This window comes from Myodes glareolus, chromosome 14, assembly GCF_982192425.1.
Source record: "Myodes glareolus chromosome 14, mMyoGla1.1, whole genome shotgun sequence".
Taxonomy (NCBI): Eukaryota; Metazoa; Chordata; class Mammalia; order Rodentia; family Cricetidae; genus Myodes; species Myodes glareolus.
This window is the reverse complement of record NC_142039.1, coordinates 32649226-32673887: the sequence shown is the minus strand read 5'-3', so window position 1 is coordinate 32673887 and position 24662 is coordinate 32649226. Positions and strand designations below refer to the sequence as shown.

The 24662-nt window shown below is 41.7% G+C and overlaps 1 protein-coding gene across 4 annotated transcripts in view; it reads left to right on the top strand.

The window, feature by feature from the left end:
• Positions 1-7727: 7727 nt before the first annotated feature.
• The window catches only part of Tbce (tubulin folding cofactor E), a 47947-nt gene continuing 31012 nt past the window's right edge, over positions 7728-24662 (top strand). For all 4 annotated transcript variants that reach the window (XR_007237167.3, XR_007237168.3, XM_048461124.3 and 1 more), the window contains exons 1-2: positions 7728-7832; positions 15801-15931. Coding sequence is in view for 2 of the 4 variants with exons in the window: in XM_048461124.3 (XP_048317081.1) it covers positions 15832-15931 (100 nt within the window). In the remaining 2 variants the exon portion in view is untranslated. The remainder of the gene's footprint in view (positions 7833-15800; positions 15932-24662) is intronic.

Genomic DNA, 24662 nt, shown 5'->3' with positions numbered 1-24662 from the left:
GCTTGTGTGGCAGGCACTTTCCCAAATAAACCAGCCCTCTGCTATCTCATTTTTATTTTTCCCTGTTCTGATGCAAAACAAAAATCTTGGTCCAAAGGGAATAGAAATAGCCTATTCTGAGCCAAATATGAGTGTCCATGCCCCGGCAACACAAAATCAGATTACTTTGGATGACATGTTTCTGGGAAAGAGATTTCATAAACTTAAAAAAACACTTTTTATTAAATTTATTTTATCTAGTGAGTATGTGTTGTAACATGCATGTGAAGGCCAGGACACAGATAACATGTTGAAGTCAGTTCTTGCTTTCTACCATGTAGGTTCTTGGGATTGAACTCAGGTTTGGTAGCAAGTAACCTTACCTGCTGAGCCATCTCACCTGCCGAGTTTCTTAAACTTTTATAGTCACAGAACAAAAGAAAGTCAGAAACCGGTGCATTTATTTACCAGGTACATTGGTAGAGACACCAGGTAGGTCACAGCAGCAGGAAAAGGAAGCTTTGAGTTTCAGGTGCTACCTTATAACATACACAGCATTAGGGTTGGTCCAGGCTAGTGCCCTGTAAGTTCAACAGTGCATTTCAAGGAGGACTTACACGTGCAAAGTTAGCACTGTTCCCCTGAGTTACAGCCTTAGCCTTTATATCTTACTGTATTTTGATATTCATTTATGTGTGGGTGTTTTGGTGCACCACATGCATGCATGGTACCTATGAATTTTAGAAGAGAGATCAGATCAATCGCCTGGAATTGAAGTTATGGATGATGATGGTGAGCTCCATGTGGGTGCTGGCAGCTCCCACCTGGGTGCCCTGCAAGAGTACCACGTGATTATAACTGCTACGCCATGTCTCCAGTCCTCCACCTTATTTTTGAGGCAGAGTCTCTCACTGACCCAGAGCACACTGATTTCCTAGACTTACTGGGCAGCAAGCTCTGGGGTCCACCGGACTCTACCTCCCCAGTTCTAGAGATACAGATACAAACAGCACACCTAGCTTTTCCATGAGTACTAAGCATAAGAACTCTGTACTGAGCATGTTACCCACTGAGCTGGATCCTTAACCTCTTTCCCAAGCTAGGTTTGGTTTATGGTCTTTTTATTTATTTTTTCTTACACCATGAAGAACAAATTTCTCCTGGACTGTATTTCTTTTTCATTGCTAGGTCTCCATGACCTAAAAATAGCCTGGTGCTAAGCTAGCATTCACTAAATATTGACTAAATGAATGAATGATGGGATTCAAAATGGATTGTACTGTAAATGTTTGATTTTTTAAATGAGCCCCCCCCCATGTTTTAAACATTTTAAACAAACTTATCCTGACGAGTCTGACATGGAGAAAACAGGGCTGTGAGCGCTGAATCTTCAATGATTTGAAGTCACTGGTGATGGTTGAACACGTGATTTTGGAAGGATGGAGAGAAAGGGGAAGCCATAGAGGTGGGGAAGTGTTAAAACAAGGAAAGAGAGGAAGGGACAGGGTGCAGGTCCAGTGAGTGAGTGAGATGGCTCTGCAGGTAAAGGTGCTTGCTGCAACCATGGCAACCTGAGATCCCCAAGCCACGTGTGTTGAAACAATGCCCCAAAGTTATTTTCTGACCTCCACACGTGTGCTATGGCTCACAGGCTTCTGTGTACATGCATGCATACATGTACACATACACACACATGCACACAGAGTAATCTTTAAAGTAGGACACATTGCTAGTAAATTCAGGAGAATCCCAATTTTAAAAATGTGTGTTCAGACCAGGTGGTGGTGGTGCATGCCTTTAATCTCAGCACTTGGGAGGCAGAGGCTGTCAGTTCTCAGTGAATTTGAGGCCAGCCTGGTCTACAAAGCGAGTTCCAGGACAGGCAGGACTGTTACACAAAGAAACCCTGTCTCAAAAAAAAAAAAAAAAATTAAAAAGAGCTTGACATGGTGGTGCATGTGTTTAATCCCAGCATTCAGAAAGCAGAGGCAGGAGGATCTCTGAGAGTTCATGGCCAGCCTACTCTATTTAGTGAATTCAGGGCAAGCCAGACCACATAGAATTATCCTGTCTCAAACAGACAAAAAACAAAGATAGCATTTGAAATCTATAAATTATTTCACCCTGCTCTGTTGTGACCTACCTAAGGCATAAGTTAGGGTAACCTGAACCCATGTTCTCAAACTATGGCTGTTCATACTTCATTTGGTTTTTCTGTGGCTTTGGAGCCTGCCCTGGAACTCGCGCTGTAGACCAGGTTAGTCTCGAACTCACAGAGATTAACCTGCCTCTGCCTCCTGGGTGCTGGGATTAAAGGCGTGCATCACCACCGCCCGGTTTTTAAGAGCTTGTTTTGTATCACCAATTTTGACAAACAATATGGAGCTTCACCTTCCCCTGAGGAGTCGCCAGGAGCCATGAGTACTTCATGTACTCACTCTCTCTGGCTTCTTTGGCTGGATATCGATGAGCCCTTTCTTCAGCTCTCTTTGTTTTGCTTGATGATCCTATGATTTATGCTAAGTTGGTTTCTAATACTTCTACATTTTAATTTATTTTTACTTACGTGCATATGAGTGTGTGAGAGACAGAAACAGAGAGATAGAATGTGCACATCTAAGTGCAAGTACCATCAGAGGCCAGAAGAGAGTGTCCAACCCCCAGGAGGTGGAGATACAGATGGCTGTGAATCGAACTTGGAGCTTCTGCAAGAGCAGAGAATGTGGGATGGAGAAGAGAAATTAAAGACACTTGCTGGACACCTTACTAAAATCGAAAAATAAAAGATGTTCAATAATGGAAAATTTATGCATTGTATCTGGTTTGTTTGTTTGTTTGTTTTTCCAGATAGGGTTTCTTTGTAGCTTTGGGGCCTCTCCTGGAATTCATGCTGTAGACCAGGCTGGCCTCAAACTCACACAGATTCACCTGCCTCTGCCTCCTGAGTGCTGGGATGAAAGGTGTGTGCCACCACCGCCCTACTTTTATCTAATTTCTGTCAGCCTTCTGTTCTCATTTTTCCCTCCTTTGCCTCTTCCCTTTTCTTTTTTTGTGTGATTTTCCCCATCCATTTCCTTCTCCTCCTTTCTTCTCTTCTCTTCTCTTCTCTTCTCTTCTCTTCTCTTCTCTTCTCTTCTCTTCTCTTCTCCTCTCCTCTCCTCTCCTCTCCTCTCCTCTCCTCTCCCCTTCCCCTCCCCTGTCCTCTCCCCCCTCCCCCTTCTCTCTCTCTCTCTCTCTCTCTCTCTCTCTCTCTCTCTCTCTCTCTGTCTCTTTGTCTCTCTCTCTCTCTCTCTCACACACACACACAGTCCAGGATGGCCTCAAACTAAATATATAGTCAAGGATGACCTTGAGCTTGTTCTAGTGCCCCATCTCCCAGGGGCTGGGGTTAGAGGTGTGTGCCCCTATGCCATCTTATGCAGTGCTGGTAATGAAACCCAAGGCCCCGTGTATGCTGGGAAAGCACCCTGACAACTGGGCTGTATTCTGGTGAAACTGTCTTCAAAAAATTGTTAGAAAAAGAAAGCAGATCTTGTTCTCAAAATTATGAGTTCACAGCAAAAATAGCTAAGCCCCCAGGTAAGAAGATAAACTGGATTCAGCTGACTCTAATTTTTTTCCTACTTACCCTTCCCTTAAATTCATCTCTTAGAACTTTTTATTACTATGAAGAGACACCATGACCATGGCAACTCTTATAAAGCAAAGTATTTCATTGGGTTTTCTCACTTACTGTTTCAGAAGTTCAGTCCTAACAGTGCTACTCCCTATGAGATTATGAGGGCCAATTACATTCAAACTACCATGGAAATGGACATTTCTCTCCTACCCACCTGTTCACAAGTACCTGTCAACCATTTTAGAAATTACCACACAGAGGCTTATATTAGTTATAAATGCTTGAATGATAGCTCAGACATATTACAAGCTAGCTCTTACATTTTAAGTTAACCCATATTCCTTATTTGTGCCCTGTCATGGCAGTACCCTTATTAGCATTTCACGTCCATCTTTGTTCCCCACTTGTGCAAAGGACTGTGATCTGTGAGTCTACCCCTAAATAAAGAACCCTTTATTATACTCAATTCTGAGCTAGTGTGGGACTACTTTATAGCATCCATCTACATGTGTGTGCTGTTCAAAAAGAACAAAAGTTCTTAGAGAAACCTTGAGTGGAAGTCAAGGCTGTTGCAGAGCATTTGTTTAACTATGTAAAGATGTGCTGTATTTGTTTAACTATGTAAAGATGTGTTGCATTTGTTTAACTATGTAAGGATATATTGCATTTGTTTAATTATGTAAAGATGTGTTGTTGTTTTACCTTGCCTGCCTAAGGTACCTAATTGGCCCAATAAACCTGAACAATAACAAGAAAGGAGGTATAAGCAGGGAGAATAAAGTAGGAGGAAGAATTTATGCTCAAGGAAGAAAGAAAAGGAGATGACAGAGGTCAGTGAGCCAGACACAGAGGAAACAGGAAAGTAGGACACACTGAATGAAAGAAAGGTAAAAAGCCCCAAGGCAAAACATAGATGAATAGAAACAGGTTAAGTTAAAAGAGCTAGTGGGACAAGTCTAAGCTAAGGCCAAACATTCATAATAAACAGTAAGTCTCTGTGTCTTTATTTGGGAGCTTTTTGGTGGCCCAAAGAAAATTCCAAGCTAGCCCATGGCTTCCCCAAGAGAACCCAGAGTTTCCTATTTTTCTTTACTACTACTACTCTCTGAGGAGAAACAGAGGTAACTATTAACCAAGGAAAGCAAAGATCCTCACAGATATTGAAGGTGTGCTTTTAAAAATCTTATCACATTTCTAAAAATCCCTCCCCAGGGTAAAGATAATGAAGCATCTTTCCTTTACTTTCCCCTCCTGTTCTTCCTCTTCCTTTGGAAATAGGATCTCACTATGTAGCTCTGGGTGGTCTAGAACTTACTATCCGGACCAGTTTGACCTCTTAATTCACTGAGATCTGCCTGCATCTGCTTCCCCATCTTGAGTGCTGGTATTAAAGGTGTATGCCACCAGGCCCAGCAAGACAAACCCCATACAGTTTTAATTAGGAAAAAATTTGGGATATTAAACTTTCTGAAGGTGTACAGCACCCCATTCGTTTATTGGGACATGACTTTTGGGAACACACCAGGCTTCCTTCTTTTACAAGAGCAATAATCTTGAACATGACATATGGAAAACCTCCAATCATCTTTTCTGTTCCTATAAAACAGGCAAGAAGAGCTCTCCAGGGAGAGACTGAGAGCCTCCTTTCACAAGTACCAGGGAAACTCTGGGGGAAATCTTCAAAAGACAGTGTGAATAACACCAGTAACCCTATTGAGATAACAATAAACAAAACAGACAAGAGCCAAATACCAAACAATCTCCCCTGGGACAAAATATCCTGGGGAATCAACCTTATCGTACATGAATGCCTAGAAGGGGTTTATAATCTCTTGAAGCTGCCCTTGGTACATAGTTATAAGGGAGAAGCCAAATGGAAGAAGATGGAGATTTGTGCAAATTTTCAATGCTGCCCAATCCTTTGTAAGGCTATCTAAAATCTCTCTAAATTTATCCTATTTTTTCAGTAGTAGATCTTTGTGGTGCCTTTTGTGGTGTCAAACAGCCAATATTTCTTCATGTTCACTTGAGAAGTATAATATTCTTAAATGTGCACAATTTTAAGAAACATTTGCAAATGGTAACTAAAAATCCAATTATGGCTGGGTGTGGTGGCTCACGGCTGTAATTCTATCACTTGGGAGGTGGAAGCAGAGAGATTATCATTAGTTTGATGCCAATTTGATTTAACATCTTGGTGACTGTTAGGTCAGTCTTTTGAAATGCATTGTTAAGCTTAGCAGACCACTAGCTTCTACCAACCCTAAAGCTGAAATCACAGGATTTCTGAAACTGAAATTATTGACCTATTTTTGCTGTAATCTGCTAATCTGTGTTCCCAACTTATTTTGAAAGTGTTCTTATGTATGACTCTGCATGTGTGTGTGTCTGTGTGTGACTAAAAATTCAAGTGATGGAAGAGATTTCTTCCACAGTAACATGTCATTCAGGGTAAACTCAGTGTTTCTGGGACAAAGTCACTTAAATTTGGCTCAGAATAATCTCTTATCTCTTTTTGAGCAGATGTTTTGTATCAACAATTTCTTGAAAAGTATGAAGTTAAAATAAATGTGGTACAAGCTTGTGATTTTAGCACTTGGGAGACAGAGGCAAGATATTCCAGAGTTCAAAGCCACTCTTGACTATATGACTTTAAGTCCAGCCTAAGATATATGAGTCCTTGTCTCAGGACAAACGGCACCACCACCTTAGTGGAATGTTATCCCTGAAACCTCTTATCTGAAGGTCTATATTTCTGTTTGAAAATTGAGACAAGGGTGGGATGTTCTAGTCCTACTGAAAGGATTTCAAACAGGAAAGCTTCAGAAAAGCTTGTTTTATCTTTAGTGAATCAGTTACAGCAGATTCACTACAGGATATTTCTCGATGCTGAGCAATAAAATAGGTTTGTCAAGCATGCCATCTGCCAGAAAGTTACATAGTTCCCCTTTGGTTGGTTACAGCTTTTTTTTATTATTGTTTTTGTAGTGTTGTTGATCTAACTGATTGGACTTAGATCCTGCAAAGCCAGAGCTCTTCTGTTATAGAATATTATTTTAAGGTGTATTATTTTTGTTTATGCTCTGTTTGTTTATGCTCTGGAACATTTGCTTAATGATGCAAAGATGTGCTTGATTGAATAAAATTTACCTGTAGTTAGGAGGTCGAGTCAGCAACTAGCTGACAGAAAGTTATAGGGAGAAGCCAGGCAGAGACGGGATTTTTTTTTGTTTTTTCGAGACAGGGTTTTTCTGTATAAGGAGAAGAGTTTTTAAGGAGGGGTTGGGAGACAAGAACTTCTTGGGAGATGTGAGGAGGTGTTGAACTAGATGAGCAGCTTGCTATTCAGCTGCTCTGGGAAGCAGGATTCTACGCCAATCTTTGAAGTCTTGAGTTCTTTAGAAGGACGGATTTCGGTAAATTCCCTTTGTAGCTTTGGAAGAGTTGATAGCCGTGAAGTTGCAGTTGCTGACTACGATAGCCATAGCTCAAAAGGCAGCACCGATTAGAGAAGAGGACATCCTCTTCCACTCAGCTCCTGCCCAGCCCCAGGTATACTGAGCTTTAATTCTATGAGAGGCCACATTGCCATGATTATTTACATAGCATCTTATTTGGTTTTCAATGAAATAGTTATTGGCCTTTAACATCTTTAAAAAAAACCCTGATTCATAGGAACTACTTGCTTATAGTGTAGACTTTTCAGTTTAAAACATTGTATTTACTCTTGATTCTGCCTCATGCCTTAGCTGCTTAACCTTTTCTTTCCAGTTCTGGAGGGACCAACACTACACTTTTCTCCACACGAACTCCCTACTGTGGCAGACTCCCCCAAATCACGAAACATTTTTGCATTTCAGACAGGGTCTTGTTATGCAGCCAAGGCTATCCCCACCCAGAATTAGCCTCAATTCTCCTGCCTCATCTTCTGAGTGTTGATTGTAGTAGGCATGAGCCACCACGCCGAGCTATGAACTTTTTGCACTCGTTTTGGCTGTCCTGGATCAGCTACAGTATGGAAATTATGTTGGTCCCTTTGTCCGGGACTTCGTCCACCTGAACAGTTCCTCACCAGGATAAAGTTGGAGTTTGGGAGGGTTAAACTGGTTTCCCGCCATCACTTCCTCTGCGGATGTGGAACTTCCGGTCTCTAAACGCTTCCGCCCAGAGCCGGAAACTTCGTGGCCGAGGTACCGGGAGGGGCGCGCGGTGTAGATCCACGGACTGAGGGCAGGTGAGTTTTTTAAGGTCGTGGAGCTGAGGTGGCGAGCTGCCAATGTGACCGCCGTTTCACCTAAGGTGGCTCAGCATTCCTTCCGCTCCGAGACTTGTCTCGGGTCGGCGGGACCGCGTTCTGGGCTGAGCCGGCGGAAGGCTAGTGCGCCTGCGCCAAGCGCTTCTCTCTTTGTCATGTCACAGTCTTCTGGGTGCTGGGCTGAGGTGGTGCCGCCGGGCACCCGACGCCCTGACTGGCTGCCACAGTGCAGGAGACTGGCTTCCGTTACTGACGGTTCTGGATGACTGCGGGTTTTGTGGGGGGGGTGCGGGGCAGTGGGCCGTATTCAGATCACCCCCCCCCCCCAGACGGTTTCTCTGTAGCTTTGGAACTTGTCCTGGAACTCGCGCTATAGACCAGGCTGGTTTCGAACTCACAGAGATCCGTCTGCCTCTGCCTCCCGAGTGCTGGAATTAAATGCGTGCGCCACTCCCCCCCCCCTTTTTTTTGAGAGATGGTCTCATTCTGTAGCCTTAGGCCGCCTTGAGCCTCACTGTGTATCTGAGGCTGGCTTCGAACTAGCGCCAGGCCCTCGTGCTTTTAGCCTTCCTATTTCAGGGATTACATGGACGAGCCTCCATGCTCGCAATGAATGAATTAACGAAGTTTTAAAACAAGGGTTCATTGCTGGACGTGGAGCTCACATTTTAGCCCACGACGACTTTGAACTCGTGGCAAACCCCCAGCCTCAGCCTCCCGAGAGTACCGAGATAATGTGTGCGAGCCTCAGCACCCTGGGAATAAAATGTTTACAAAGACTGTGTTACCGTCTGGGGACTTTGATATGAATTGTTGAATCGAAATTAGCTTGTGATATAGCCATCCCCAAAGAAATAGGCTTGTTGAAGCAAAAGGGTTTACAGATGCTAAAGACAGAGCAGATAAAGGGAGACGCTGCTTTCACCTGGTGTGACCGTTGGCCAAGTCCACTGCCCGCAGATATTGCCTACTCTCTTTTTATGTCTTCTTAGTTTTAATTTTCTATGTGCAACTGTTATGGGTGTTGTTCTAAACACAGTATACTACCTGGAAATTTTGTTTGTTTTGGTTTGATTTTTGAGATGGGATCTGTCTTGAAGCTCAGTGTAGAACCAGGCTGACCTGGACCTCACAGAGATCCTCCTATTGCTGCCTCCAGGGTGCTGGGATTAAAGATGTGGTCCATCACACCTCAATGCCAACAGTTTTATAAAACATATTTTATTGGGGTCTATAAAAATATTTAGAAAGTTAGATTACTGATAAAAATTTGCCCTAATGAGAAGAACGTTCTTCACAGTGGCCCTCAAGTCCCAGGAGGCAGTCAAGGCAGGGCGTTTCCTCTGTATTTATTGGATGCTGTAGGATTTCCTGTCTCCATCTCATCTAGAAATGAGATCCATTTTCAGTGCATCATTGAGAATGTGTTGTTTTGTCGTTGTTGCTGCATGAGGAGAACTTTTTGTTCATAATTGGTGCATAATGCAGAAGAATTTGTTTCTCTGGAAGTCGGCTTCTTTTGATGAAGGAGAAACCTGCTCCGACTTTGGTTACTTGCTTCTGGGAAAGGAGACCATAGAAAGCAACTTGGTGCTGGAACTAGTACACTTTCCTCTCCTCCTCCTCTTCATTTTCTTCTTCCTCTCTCTCTCTCTCTCTCTCTTTTATTTTATTTTTTTTCTATTCTGGGGCCTCCCTTACATTAGGCTAGTATTCTACTCCTGAGCTACACCCAGCCCTGGTAGGGTCTTGTCTGTGCTGGCCTTGAGTGTTTGATTTTTCTACCTCAGACTCCAGAGCTGGTGACATTACAGGCTTGTAAGTCTGCCAGGACTTTGCCTTGTTTATTGTATTTACAGTAATTGTGGGCCGAGACTTTTGTCTGACCTTTGCAGTCATTCTGACTCAACATTTCTGTACGTTCATATTAGCAAATGCTCTGATGGTCCAGATCTTCAAACCCTTTCTTAGAACATTTCCTGTTGAAAACTGCAGCATCTCACAGGATTACTGCTCTCCAACTACTAATCACAGTTTTTCCTTCTAGTCAGTTTGCATCACAGAAACTAGAGGAATCTTTTTAGGAAAGTAAGATAATCTCTTTCCTTAAAAAAAAAAAATCTACTAAACACTGCTGTTTCACTCTGCAGACAAATCTTTTAAGTGATCCTCCAGAGTCCTAAGTGAGCTGGCCTTGTGTTATCTCTGATGTGTTGTTTAATAACTACCTCATTGCTCATTATCTGACCTCAAATACATCCTAGTTTCTAGGATACTTGGGTTTGTTGTTCTTTGTCAGTGTGGTCTTCTGTATGGTCACGTGGTACACCTGTGTTTTGGAATACTGTCTTCCTTAGCCAGCTTTCTCCATCTTAGACCGAGCCACTGTGCTTCTTTTTTGTTGTTTTTTGTTATTGTTGTTTTTTGACACAGAGTTTCTCTGTAGCTTTGAAGCCTGGCCTGGAGCTCACTCTGTAGACCAGACTGGCCTCAAACTCATAGAAATCCACCTGCCTCAGCCTCCTGAGCGCTGGAATCAAAGGTGTGTGCCTCCCCCACCTGGCTGCCACTGTGTTTCTTGTCCTTGTGTTTATCACTATATTCATACGGAGTGATTTACCCAGTTGTCTGGTTTATTGTGTTTCTCACAAGAATACAAGTTTCTGGAGGGCAGGTACTTTTCTCTTGTGCACTTAGTACCTAGAACAGTAGCTGGCTTTTAATAGGTACTCTCAATTGTTTAATGAAGTTATTTGGGCATATCTACCATACAATATTTGCTTATATGGTCTGCCAGAGAGCTACTTTGTACTTGATCTGTGTGAGTATATGCGTGTTTGTGCACTCGGGGTGGGGCATATTGTGGTGCAGATACACGTACACATGAGTGCATGTGGAGGCGTGAAGTTGACATTGGGTGTATTCCTTGATCTCTCTATATTTTATTTATTGAGACAGTATCCCTTGCTGAACCTGGAGCTCACAAATTCCTGTTATTGTAACTAGCTAGCTTGCTCTAAGGATCTGGTCTCTCCCTCCCAAAGTGCTGAGATTACAGGTATCAGCCACACATGCCCGGCTCTTCTGTGGGTTCTGGGAATCCAAGATCTTGTGCTCCTGCTTACATAGCAAGTACTTCATCCATCGAGTCACCTCTCAGCCCAGCACTTTGGGGCCTTTTTGTTTGTTTTCTCTTTTCACTTTTCCCCAGCTACTTGTTTAGAAAAATACCATTTTATATTTCTTACTGTGATTAACTTTTAATTTTACTGTACATTCTTTATTCAAATCTAATTTTTTACCCAGTGAACTCTTTTTTAAACCTTTAGGTTGCTGATTTTCAGCAAGCTTCTTGATCATCTCAGCCTTTAATTATTTTTTTATGATACATATGCCTTTGTTTTTCTTTTGTCTATTTTTTTTTCATTTTTGGTTTTTTGAGATAGAGGTTTCTCTGTGTAACAACTGTGCCTGTCCTGGAACTCCTTTTGTAGACCAGGCTGCCCTCAACTCACAGAAATCTGCTTGCTTCTTCCTCCCAAGTGCTGATATTAAAGGCTTGTATCTTTAGTAAGACTGGAGAATGTCTTAACAATAGAGTTAGTAGTTCAAACTATTTTCTGGTGTGTGTATGTGTGTTTTAAAATTTATTAAATTAATAAAATTATTAAAGTTTTATTATGCATTTTAATAGAATATATATTTAAATTTAGCCCAAGGCTCATTTGGCATTTTGCTGAGAATATGTGTAGGAGGTACAGTTAGAAACCTGATAGATGAGGAGGAGCTGGGGAAATGACCCAGAGGTTAAGAGCACTGACTGTACTTCACAGGTCCTGAGTTCAGTTCCCACCAACCACATGCATGGTAGCTTGCAACCACCTGTAATAAGTTCTGGTGCCCTCTTCTGGCCTGCAGGGACACATGCAGGTGGAACACTGTGTACCTAATAATAAAATAAATGTTAAACAAAAAAAGAAACACGATAAACATATTAAATATGAAATGAATATTATTTAGGAAGTAGGTACTGTGAGAAAATGAAAATATCATAGTTTGGCATTTTATTTATCTTTTTAGACATGATCTGTTGTAGCCCAGGCTAACTTCAAAGTCTTAGAGTTGAGGTAGGCCTTGAATTCCTGATCCTCTGCCTCCACTTTTGAGACCTGAGATTATGAGAGTATACCACCACACTTGATTTATGCAGTGCTAAGGATTAAGCCTCAGGGCTTCAAGCATGCTAGGCAAGCAGTCTTACCAACTGAGCTATGTCCCCAGCTCACTTCTTTTTAATTTAAAAAATATTTTATTTCATATATTTGTATATATGGGAGTGAGGAATGGGCATTCCAAGGAATATATGTGAAGGTCAGAGGACACCTTGCAGGGCAGGAGTAGTAGTCTCTACTATGTGGGTCCTGGGGATTGAATTTAGACTTGATATTAAGTGCCTTTATTTGTTGAGCCTTCTCACTGACCCTGAAATTACTTTGTTGTTGTTGTTTGAGACAAGGTTTTTCTGTATGGCCCTGGCTGTCCTGGAACTCACTCTGTAGACCAAGCAGACTGTGAACTCACAGAAATCCCACCTGCCTCTGCCTTCTGAGTGCTGGAATTAAGTGTGTGTGCCACCACTGCCCAGCTGAAGTTGCAAGATAAATTGCAAGATACATATTGCAGAAAATTTGCCATCTTAGCAATTTTTAAGTATATAAAGTTAGTAGTGTAAAGTCATTAGCAATGTAACCAACACTTCTGTCCAAATCCAGAGCTCTCCACCTGCAAAACTGAAACTGTTATTTTTAGATAACTGTTTTCAGTTCCCTTCTGGAAGATCATGGTATCCACTATTATATTTTTGTCCTCATCCGGGAAAAATTTTTAAAACAATTTTTTTGAGACAGGTTCTTGATATGCTTGGGATTTGCAATGTAAACCAGGCCGACCTCAAACTCCCATAGATCTGCTCTAGGGTATAGGATTAGAGAGGCATTCACTACCACACCCAGCTGTCTTTTTGAGTTTGACAAGCCTAGATACTGTGTAGAAGGATCACTTGGTGTCTGTCCTTAAGGCTGAATAATACATTTTGGTGTATTGTAACAGGTCCCTTAGCACAGCCAACTCCATGGTGAAAGTGCCATTCAGGCTGTAAACCTCAGCAGGTAGACAGCACCACCTGCCAAAACTAAAAACAAAGGCCTAATCCATCAGTCCATAGTTCTGGGAAAGTGTCTAAATGTACTAACCTAGCTTTTTAGCTTCTGTAGTTCCACTTCTAGCTAACTGTTCTCGTTAACTGAAGTATGTTAATCCAGAACATGGTTTTTGTGCTTAAGAGCGCATCCTCAGACACCCAGTGTCTGACTGGCTAATAAAGACTTTCTATTGACTTAAACCCATGTCCGAACAGTCCTCTGGTGAATACCCCACAACAATATTTATCGTATTCTTTATTTTGATGAAAACTAGATTTCTTTCCCCATCTTTTGGCTAATTAGTGAATAATGCAATTATAAACATTTGTATAGATGGTTCTTGACTCCATGCTTTCGATTCTTTGCAAATGGCTTTGAGGAACTGTAGTCTCTTCATCAAGAGCAATAGGAGACAACTAAGTGTGGTGGAACCTAGTGGAAGAGTTGTGAGTTCAAGGCCAACTTGGGCAGTGCGCTGAACGCTCATTTGGAAAGCAAACAAGGGGGCTTAGGTGTGCTCGCCTAACTTGCACAAAGCCCTGGGTTCTACCTCTGCCACTAAATCTACAGGAGTCTGGTTCCAGCTGGGAAGGTGATAGCAGGAAGATCAGAAGTTCAAGGTCATCCTCAGCTACCAAATGTGTTCAAGGCCAGCCGGAGTTGTCTTTGAGACACCCGGTTTCAAACAAATAAACAAACAGGGAAAAAAAAAACAGATCTGGTGGTGGTGGCAGCAGGGCCTGACTTTAGTTCCACCATTTGGCAGGCAGATCTGTGAGTTCCAGACCAGTCTGGTCTATAGAGCTAGTTCCAGGACAGCCAAGACACAGAGAAGCCCTGTCTGGGAGGAGAGGTGGGGGTGGGAAAGACCACACAAAACAAAACAAAAAGTTAATTAAAACAGGAAGTCCAAAGGAAAGGAGAGCAAGCTATGGAAGACTAGAGAAAAGTAAATTGAAGAATAGATGCTCATTTTTTATTCTAACTGGATATATAAAATACATGTTTTACAGAGCTCGCTCAGTGGTAGAGCCCTTGCTTAGCATGCCTCACATCCTGAATTTGATCCACCATAAACAAAACAAAAAACATAGACTGCTAAAAGTTTGTGGATGCTCTGTGAAGGCAAGGTTGTTTAGGATACAAGGGCTCATATTCCTGATAGGACTATATATATTGGAACGACCATTATGAAAGGACATTTGATATTAGCTATCAGATTTTTAAATGGATATTCCCTTTGGTTCAGCAGTCCCAGACTGATGGCAGGACTCTGAGTTTCTGGCAAGATAACTCCTCACTCTCCAGCTTGTGGAATTTTAGGAATGAGGTTCTACTGGCACCTTACTCAGGGACTAGAACTTTGCCTCAGGGCTCTGCCTTGGCCTATCTGTGTACAAGTTGCTCAGGCTGGTTCCTAGTAACTGCTCAGTCTCCTCAAATTGTCTATGCTGCTTTTACTTACCATGTGTTGGGCTCTGTGATGACTTTTGCTTTTCATTGCTGAAGATTCCATTGTAGTACAGGGACTTGTACGTTTGTCTTAGAAGTTGCAGTGCCTTAGAGTACCACCGTCTACCCAAGGCAAAAATCAACCAAGAATCCTAGTTTTCATTTCTGTCTAGTTATTTTCCCAAATGTTGATTCTAAACTAAATGAAATCCACAACCTTCTGGTCACTGTCCCTCTTTTATTCTATGTATTGCCTGGCTTGCTACTATTATATCTAAAGCATTGCTTTTGAAACTCTAAATATTTCAGTGTTTATTTCCAAAAAGATCAAAATTTGAAAGAAGTTATAACCAAGCTGGGCATAACGTATGTTTCTAATTTCAACACTTTGGGAGCTAGGGCAGGAGGATCAGGAGTTCAAGACTAGCGTATACTGTATGGGAGATCCTGTCTCCAGAATAAGCTGGGCATAGTACCATGTCTGTAATGCTAGCACTTGAGAGGTGGAGGCAGGAGAATCAGGAGTTTAAGGCCTATTCCTAACTATATAGTGAGTTTGAGACTAGCCTGGGCTACATGATCCTGCCTTAACAAAAAAGCAAACTAAGGGATAGTATCCATAATATTATCACACCTAAAATTTGAATACAGTTTTTTGTTATTTTCCTCAGATAGGGTCTCATATATATCAGGTTGGCCTCTGACTGCTAGGATTAAACGCATGAACCACTCTACTTTGTGAATGCTAGGCATGCCTGTTACCAACTCCAGCCTAGCCATTGTTCTTTAATGTCGTGTGTGTGTGTGTGTGTGTGTGTGTGTGTGTGTGTGCGCGCGCGTGTACACATTCAAGTGTGTACCCCTGGAGGCTAGAGGTCTGTTTGGTGTCTGTCTTATTCCATCACTCTCCACCTTGCCTTTTGAGACAGGGTTGAAACATGGAGCTCACCAATTGTCAAAACTAGCTAACCAGCAAGCCTCAAGAATTCTCTTGTCTCCTCTTCCCAGCTTTGGAATTATAGTGTACACTGTCATACTTGACTTTTTCTGGGGATCTAAACTCAGATCTTCGAGTGTTTGTAGCAGTTGTATTACATAGTAAACCATTTCTTCAATTCCCAAGGGGGAAATTGTAAGGAAACTTTGGCTGGGTGTGGTGGGCTTACATCTGTTATCCCAGCACATGAGCAATTGAGGCAGGAGGATTCGCTGTAAGTTTAAGCTCTTGAGGCCAGTGTAGGCCACAATTTCTGCTTATTAAGCTCTTGTCAGTTTGTCATGTTTTCCTCCCTAGATCTCGTATTTTGGATTCCTGCTGTCCTATAATGAGTGACATTGTGCCGTTAGACGTCATTGGTAGAAGAGTTGAAGTTAATGGGGAATTTGCAACCGTGCGCTTTTGTGGTACTGTTCCTCCTGTGGCAGGTAAGCTATAGCAGTATGCACATCTTTCCGTCAGTCTATAGAAACCTCTCAGTAGTGCTTTATCACACCAGTTTTGAACTGGGTGTGGGGGCACTCTCAGTCAGAGGCAAGTTCCAGGCCAGCCTGTTCTACAAGGCAAATTCCAAGCCATCTGGAGCTTATCTCTAATAAACTGGAGTTTATCTCCAATAAACAAACAGACAAATAAATAAATAAAACAAGTTTTGAGGAATATACCAGCCAACTTGCAGACACATTATTTTATTTGACTAATATTGCATTATATATGTTTTTAATATGTACAGTTTTCTTAATTATATGCTACTTGATTATGCAGTGTTTCTTATACTAAATCAACTTTGAAATAGTTTCTAAACAAACTTCAACCAACAGTCTTGAATTTTCATAGTTCTCAGCTCAAAAATAATTTTTTGATGTTCTTTACCATTAATCTATACACACATACATTTAATACACTATGTATATACATAAAACCGATTTTTGTGTATAATTCAAAGAATTTATTACCTGAAAGCAATTGTTTTTCATGTAAACTGGTAATCTTTATCTTAATCTGTCCCTCGTATTGTGCAAGTACTTAAGTTTTAGGAATGATGATATTCTTGAATGTTTGTTTTGCAATCAAAGACATTTGAATGCTTTTCCTCCCCGTTTGTTTATATTTGTGTATATGCCTATGCTATATAACTGTGGACAATGTATTGCATTCTGGCCAAATAGAACTTTGTGTACTGCTCATTTTTGTTGATTTACACATACATACATATATATTGTATAAATATACTTATTCTATAAACTATTGAATAGTAAGTTAATGGCATGTATATCAAGATGGTAGATTGTACATATCTAATATTGCAGTCTCATAAATCTCACCTAAATTGAGTTTTTTTTTAAACTAAGGCTTATCCTATACCTCTGAAGAAGACAGGAAAAAATACAATTAAATTTATAAATACTGGAAAGAACTAGGTTTAAGTAGCAACAAGATAAGCATAATTGAAAACATCTAACTTCCGAATGCATAGTGGGGAAAACTAGGAACTAACCTAATTCTAACTCCTCAAATCTCAAAAGATCTCAGGAATTTGTGGAATCTATACTTTATAGCCAGATACAGTGACTCATGGTTATAGTCCAAGTTCTTAGAAGGCTAAAGCAAGAGAATTGCTAAGTTTTTGTTGTTTTGATTTGGTTTGGTTTGGTTTTTCGAGATAGGGTATCTCTGTGTAGCTTTTGTGCCTGTCCTGGAACTCGCTTTGTGGACCTGGCTGGCCTTGAACTCACAGAGATCCACCTGTCTACCTCCCGAGTGCTGGGATTAAAGGTGTGCGCCACCACGCCTGGTGAGAATTGCTAAATTTTAAGGCAAATGCAGGCTACCAAGTGAGTTCTATCTAGTCCAGCCTGGACTGCAGTATGAGATCCTGTCTCCAAAATAAATGGGGGAAGGAGGAGATTTTTGGTAATGGATTTAAAGTAAGATTGTTCCCTCTTCATGTGAGAAACATGGTAAGGAAGTATTAGTTACTATTAACCAGAATGGGCATGCATAGGCATTGAGTCTTCTTGTTCTTTGATCTCATCTTCCCAGCTTCTGTAGCTACTCAATAGCTTCTTTGATGAAGCCACTGGTCTCCAAGGTAGTAAGAATGTGTCCAGTATGAAACTGGATCCCTTCGGAAATGGTGGTGAAATCAGCAGTCCTTTTCATTCTTAGAAGCCTTCAAAGACAGGCAGAGCCTCTCTTTGAAGGGACCACTCTTTCTTTCTGAAGCCCTTCACCATTCCTCAGACATCAGTATAGCATGCTCAGATACACATAGAACTTTTTGTTACCTTTCTTCATTTATTTACTATGTTTCTGTAGCATTACTTTATTACTTTTTTAAAATGTAGACTTGGCTGGCCTGGAACACGGTATATAGACCAGGCTGGTTTCACACTCACAGACATCTACCTGTTTCTGCCTCCTGAGTGCTGGGGTTAAATGAGTGCTCCACCGTGTTTGGCCTATAACATTATTTTACTGGGTTTTCCTTCTTCGACCTTTGTTAATAGTTTATACTAGTAATATATGCTAATGAATTCATTGTGGTATCTTCACACATCTACCAGCCCCACCTCGCCATCGTCTGTGCTGCTCCTCCTTTCTCCATGTCCTTGTCCCCTTCCTTCTCTCTACTAATACTAATACTTTCTTAATAGGTGACCGTTTACAGTACTATGTCATTTATGTAATCTTTCTCTATTTCTGCTCTTCTCCTTTTTTAAATATTTATTCATTTATTATGCATACAATATCTGCCTACATGTCTGCCTGCAGGCCAGAGAGGGGACCAGATCTCATTACAGGTGGTTGTGAGCCACCATATGGTTGCTGGGAATTGAACTCAGGACCTTTGGAAGAACAGGCAATGCCCTTAACCACTGAGCCATCTCTCCAGCCCCCTCTACTCCTTTTTTATTTTTAGTGGGATGGGGTCTTGCTATGTTATTTAGGCTGGCTTTGAACTCTTGGACTCGGGACTCAGGGGATTCTCCTATCTCAGCCTAACAAGTGCCTGTCACTGTGCCCAGCTCCTTATTCCGAACATTGATTTCTAATTTTTTTCTTTGATATGATATCACTGTAGTAAACTGCCTCATGCTTCACTCAATCAACAAATATCTGAATATTTTATATATATCTGGGACTAGTCTGAGTAGATACAGGGCAATTTAGTGGTGAACTTGGATCTGAGGCTTTCAGTGTATGGCTTCAGAGCTGCAACAACATCATTTGAATACGTGTTAAAATGCAGATTCCTGGGCCTCCTCTATATCTACTGACTGACACTGTGAGACTGGGGCCCAGCAATTTGTGCGTTAGGAAACTTAATTAGGAAGTACTTAGGTGTAGCTCAGTGATAGAACACTTGCTCCAGAATGCATAAGGCCCTGAATTCCAGTCCTACCATTCCTTTCCAGAGTGAGACCCATTAAACTAGACAGATGTCACTTGCCAGTATGGAAGTAACCATGGAAGTCTTTAAACATGTATATGAGAATATTTTCCCCCTAATTTGACTGGTACTTTAATTGTTTTTAAAAGATTTCTTGCCAATCAGTGGTTGCTCACTCCTTTAATCCCAGTGCTCAGGGAGGCAGAGACAGGCAGATCTCTGTGAGGCCAGCCTGGACAACAGAGTGACTTCTAGGACAGCCATAGCTATTACACAGAGAAACCCTGTCTTGAAAAACAAAACAAAATTCTTTTTTTTTTTTTTTTTTGGTTTGGTTTAGTTTGGGCCCCTGCTTCCCCCCCGCCCCCGGTGTAGCCTTGGCTGTCCTGGAACTCATTCTGTAGACCAGGCTGGTCTTGAACTCACAGAGATCCACCTGCCTTTGCCTCCCTAATGCTGGAATTAAAAGCATGTACTACCACCACCCAGCTAAAATGGTTTATTTCTTTTAATTATGTGTATGTGTGTTTGAGTGTGGATGGATATATGCACATGAGTGCAGGTGCTCGTAGAGGCCAGAAGAAGATGCCTGATCTTCTGGAGTTTGAGCTACTGGCTTTTGAAAGCCTCCTGGTGCGGGTGCGGAACTGTACTCAGGTGCTCCAGAAGAGCTCTGTGCTCTTAGTGAGCTGTCTTTTCAGCACTTGACTAGAATTATTTGTGAGAAAATGACATTTAAAAAATAGTGACTGTGTGTCAAGTACTTAGATATATGTCAGTTTGTTCCATGTTTATAGAAGGGAAACCAAGTATTAAGTCTTTTTTGTTTGTTTTTGTTTTGTTCTGTTTTTTGTTTGTTTTTCTTTTTTCTTTTCTTACTTTCTTTTTTTTTCTTTTTCTTTCCCAAGATAGGGTTTCTCTTTGTAGCTCTGGCCATCCTGGACCTTGATCTTTAGTCCAGGCTGGCCTCGAACTCAGTGATCCACCAGCTTCTGCTTTCTAAGTACTGGGATTAAAGGCCTGTGCCACTATCACCTGGCTCAAATATTAAGTCTTTTTTAAAAAAATAATTTTTATTTAAATGCATTTTATGTGCATTGGTATGAAGGTATCAGGTCCCTCGGAACTGGACAGTTGTAAACTGCTGTGTGGGTGCTAGAAATTGAGCCTGGATCCTCTGGAAGAGCAGCCAGTGTTCTTAACTGCTGAGCCATCTCTCCAGTCCCTCAAGTGTTAAGTCTTAAAGCTTCCACAGAGCAGAAATGGACTTAGAGAAGATTGTTGAACACCATGTGGGTGCTGGAAATTAAATCTGTGTCCTCTTACCAGTCCCTCTTCTTTCCTGTTCCACCCCCTCCGCTCCTCTCCTTCGATTTTTCTCCAAACAGAGTTTCATTATGTAGCCTTGGCTGTCAGTAGCTCAGGCTGACTTCGAACTCACAGAGATCTGCCTGCTTCTGCCTTCTGAGTTCTGAGATTAATGGCATACTCTGCCACTGCCACCACCACATAGCTTACTGTAGATCTTTGAAAGACACAAGTGACAGACTACAAAAGCACCGAGGCACTGGGGCATTCTCGACATGAAACCAGCCTCCTTCATAGTTTCAGAGAACCTGAGTTTTGTTTAGGCTAACCTTGAAATAGCAGAATTCCAGCCCTTAGAGTAGTAAAACTGTTTTGACTGAAATGTTGGCCATATTTGGAGGCTCTGAGGAGGTGCCATCTCTGGAGGAAAATGTAGAGATAATTGAAAATGACTCAGGTCAATGATAGTGCTTAGTGAAACTTGATAGAATCTCTGAGTTTCTTGGTTTAAAGCCATCTAACTATACTTATTATATAATACAATATAATAACTATATAATAGTTAGATGTCTTTAAAAATAAAGTGAGTTATCTCAGGACTTGGTCTGTGCAAGGAAGCCAAAGAGCAGAAGCAGCAATGAAACTGATAATGCTAGCAGTATGTCCTTGGGTAGAGTGGGTAAAGGAAGAGGTCCCTGGCACTTGAATGTCTGCAGTGTCCAGTGGCCAAGCTAGCCCTGTGAGGAGAATGGCCCTGTAGTTACAGATAGTGTACTTGAAGTAGCTCTTAGCCTATTGGTAAGGTCACTGCTGGTGATATCTTTGTCAGTTAAATAGTCCACTTACCAAATAACTTTAGCTCTTCTAACCTTGAGGATGAAACCCAAGACCTTACGTATAGTAGGATCCTTTAGTTTGACTTTCATGCTTAGCAAGTCAATCCACTTATAATATGTACTCTAGATTGATCATATGAACTCATTTTATGCATAGGCTTCTTTTTAAAACTTGTTTATTTTGTCTATATATATATATACATGCATGTGGGCACCCTTGTCCAAGTTGACTGGAGTTGCTACTCTGCTTCTACCATGTAAGTCCCAGAGATTCAGCACAGGCTTGTCAGGCTTAGCGGCAAGCATCTTGACCCACAGAACCGTATGGCAAGCTCTAGACATGCCTGGCTTCTAGATTTCATTTTTTTTTTAAATTTATTTATTTATTACGTGTACAATATTCTGTCTGTGTGTATGCCTGCTGACCAGAAGAGGGCACCAGACCTCATTACAGATGATTGTGAGCCACCATGTGGTTGCTGGGAATTGAACTCAGGACCTTTAGAAGAGCAGGCAATGCTCTTAACCTCTGAGCCATCTCTCCAGCCCTAGATTTCATTTTTTTAAAGAGCAGTTTTAAGTCCATAGCAGAGTTGAGGGGAAAGATTGGCAAACTACCATATACTTCTTATCTGTATGTGTACAACCTCCTTGAATGTTACCTTGTTGAGGAATATTAGTTTAGGATGTGTTACATTTGTGTGTGCTGTGGAATATTTGTTTAATGATGCAAAGACATGTTGTATTCTTTTATGTTGCATTTGTTTAACTTTGTGAAACTGTGTTACTTTGTCTACCTAAAACACCTGATTGGTCTAATAAAGAGCTGAACATCAATAGCTAGGTAGGAGGGAGAAATAGGTGGGGCTGACATGCAGAAAGAATAAATGGGAAGAGAAATCTAAGGAAGAGAAAAGAAGAATGGGAGGAACAAAAAAAGAATGAGAGAAGGACGCCAGGGGCCAGCCACACAGCCAGCCAGAGTAGAAAGGAAAGCAAGAAATATAGAATAAAGAGAGGTGAAAAGCCAAGAGGCAAAAGGTAGACAGGACAATTTAAGAAAAGCTGGCTAGAAACAAGCCAAGCTAAGGCGGGGCATTCATAAGTAAGAATAAGTCTCCATGTATATATTTGGGAGCTGAGTGGCAGGCCCCCAAAGAGCAAAGAGTAAAGATAACCAACTACATTACCTTCTTCATTGCAGTGGTGTGTGTATTTGAGTGTTAATAATCACTGTGTCTACAAATGGCATCACTCTCATGCTTAGCTTACCTTACGGTCTGTGCTTGGTATTATTTATTGTATAGGCTAGTCACAAATGTCTAGTGACTTATGTCTACTGTTGTGCCCCAAATGCTTTGTGTTCCAGCTGTTCATACCCTTGAACTCCTGTAGCCACTGGTTCTTTTCCATAGTTTCCCTTTTCTACTGTCTCGTCTGCCTGTGCAGTGTGTATTTTATTTCCTCTATGTCTTTGTCTTTTCATGGCCTGGTGAGGGTTCTGTCTGTCTGTCTGTCTGTCTGTCTGTCTGTCTCTCTCTCTCTCTCTGTTCCTTTTTTTTTTTTTTTTTTAAAGTTTTTCTCTGTGTAGTTTTGGAGCCTGTCCTGGAACTCACTCTGTAGACTAAGCTGTCCTTGAACTTAGAGATCTGCCTGCTTCTGCCTCCCACAGTCTGGCTTTTTTTTTTTAATTTAAAGAAAGGCTCTTGTGTAGCCCAGGTTGGCCTTGAATTCCTAAACTGAAGGCTGTAGTTACAAAAATGAACTGTCACACCCAGTTTAAACCATTCTGGGTCTTGAACCCAGGGCTCCATGTGTGCTGGGCAAACAAGCACTCTACCAACTGAACTATACTCCCCAGCTCTCCTCATCTATTTTTGGTTTTCTTGTAGTTTTTTATTTATTTTATTTTATTTTTTTTTCCAAAGTTTATTAAATTATGAAAGTTTCCGTTTCCGCCCCTCCTCCCAACACCCTCCCACTCCCTCCCTCCCCCTCCTCCTCCCTCTCCATCCCTAAGAGCAGTCAGGGCTTCCAGCCCTGTGGGAAGTTCAAGTTCCTCCCCCCTCCTTCCAGGTCCCTGAAGGTGAGTATCCGAACAGACTGGATCCCAAAAATCCAGTATATGCAGAGGAAACAAGTCCCAGTGTCATTGTCAGTGGCTTTTCAGAAAGGCTCCGTGCCAGCCACATTCAGAGAATCCGGCCACATTCAGAAAATCTGGTTGGATCACATGCTCGTTCAGTCCCAGTCCAACTGGCCTTGGTGAACTCTCATTAGATCAGTCCCCTTGTATCAGTGGGTGATCGCACCCCTCACGGTCCTGAGTTTTTTTCATGTTCTTCCTCCTTCTGCCCCTCATTTGGACCATGGGGGGCTCAGTCCGGTGTTTATTTATTATTTTAATAAAGTCTTGTAAAAGGAACAGCGGGCTGCTTCCAGCCGCCTACCCAGCTAGCTTTACCTGAAATAATTACACAGAAACTATATTCTTTTAAATACTGCCTGGTTCATTGTCTCCAGCCCCTTATTGGCTAACTCTCACATATTAATTAACCCATTTCTAATAATCTGTGTAGCACCACGAGGTCGTGGCTTACCAGAAGATTCTAACCCACATCCATCTCAGAGGAGAGCCATGGCGTCTACCTGACTCTACTTCTTTCTCCCAGCTTCCTGTTCTGTCTACTCTGCCTGTCTAAGCTGCTGTCCTATCAAAAGCCAAGGCAGTTTCTTTATTAACCAATTAAAGTAACACAGACAGATGACCCACCTCCGTCAAAGCCTTTAATTGGGATTACAGTTTCAGAGGGTTTGAGTTCGTGATGGAAGAGTAAAGGCATGACAGTAGGAACAGCTGAGAGCTTACATCTTGATCCTAAAGCAGGAGTCAGAAAGAGAGCACACACTGAGAATGGCATGTCTTCTGAGACCTCAGCGCTCACTCCTAGGGACACACCTTCTAATCTGTCTCAACATTCTCATTCACACCCACATTTTACCTCTGAGCCCCCAGAGGCTTGTGGCAATAAAATAATGCAAAATGCATTTAGTTCTGTTTCAAAAGTCACCTTTGTTCTTTATGTCTCAATATTGTTTAAAATTCTAAAATCTCATTCTGAGATTCTCTTAATTGTAACCTATTGTAAATCCAAAAGCAGATAACATACTTCTAACATAGAGTGGCACAGAATGTATATTACCAGGATATGACTCCATTCCAAAACAGAGGAATGGAGTCGTAATTAGGGAATACGGTAAATACTGTGCCTCCAAGTCTTCTGTCAAAAGGCTTAATGGCTCTGCTCTTCGAGCTCTGCTACCTGTAACGTACTTCTTTCTTTTGCTGGCTCCAGTTCCTATCTGCAGCTCTCCCTGGCCGTTATCTCCTATGGCTCTAGCATCGTCAATATCCTGGCGTTTCCAACACAATCCAGGCTTTCCTTTCACAGTGGTGAAAGTGCATGGTGGCTGCTTAGGAACTCTCTGGAAGACCTGCCACATGCCTGACTTTAGCAGCTCCTCTTCACTGTAGAGGAAGAGGCCACAGCCCTTCTATGTGTGCATTGTCCTCCACCAAAGAAATTAGTCTGTTACTTTTGAATTTAGTCTCAGGCATGT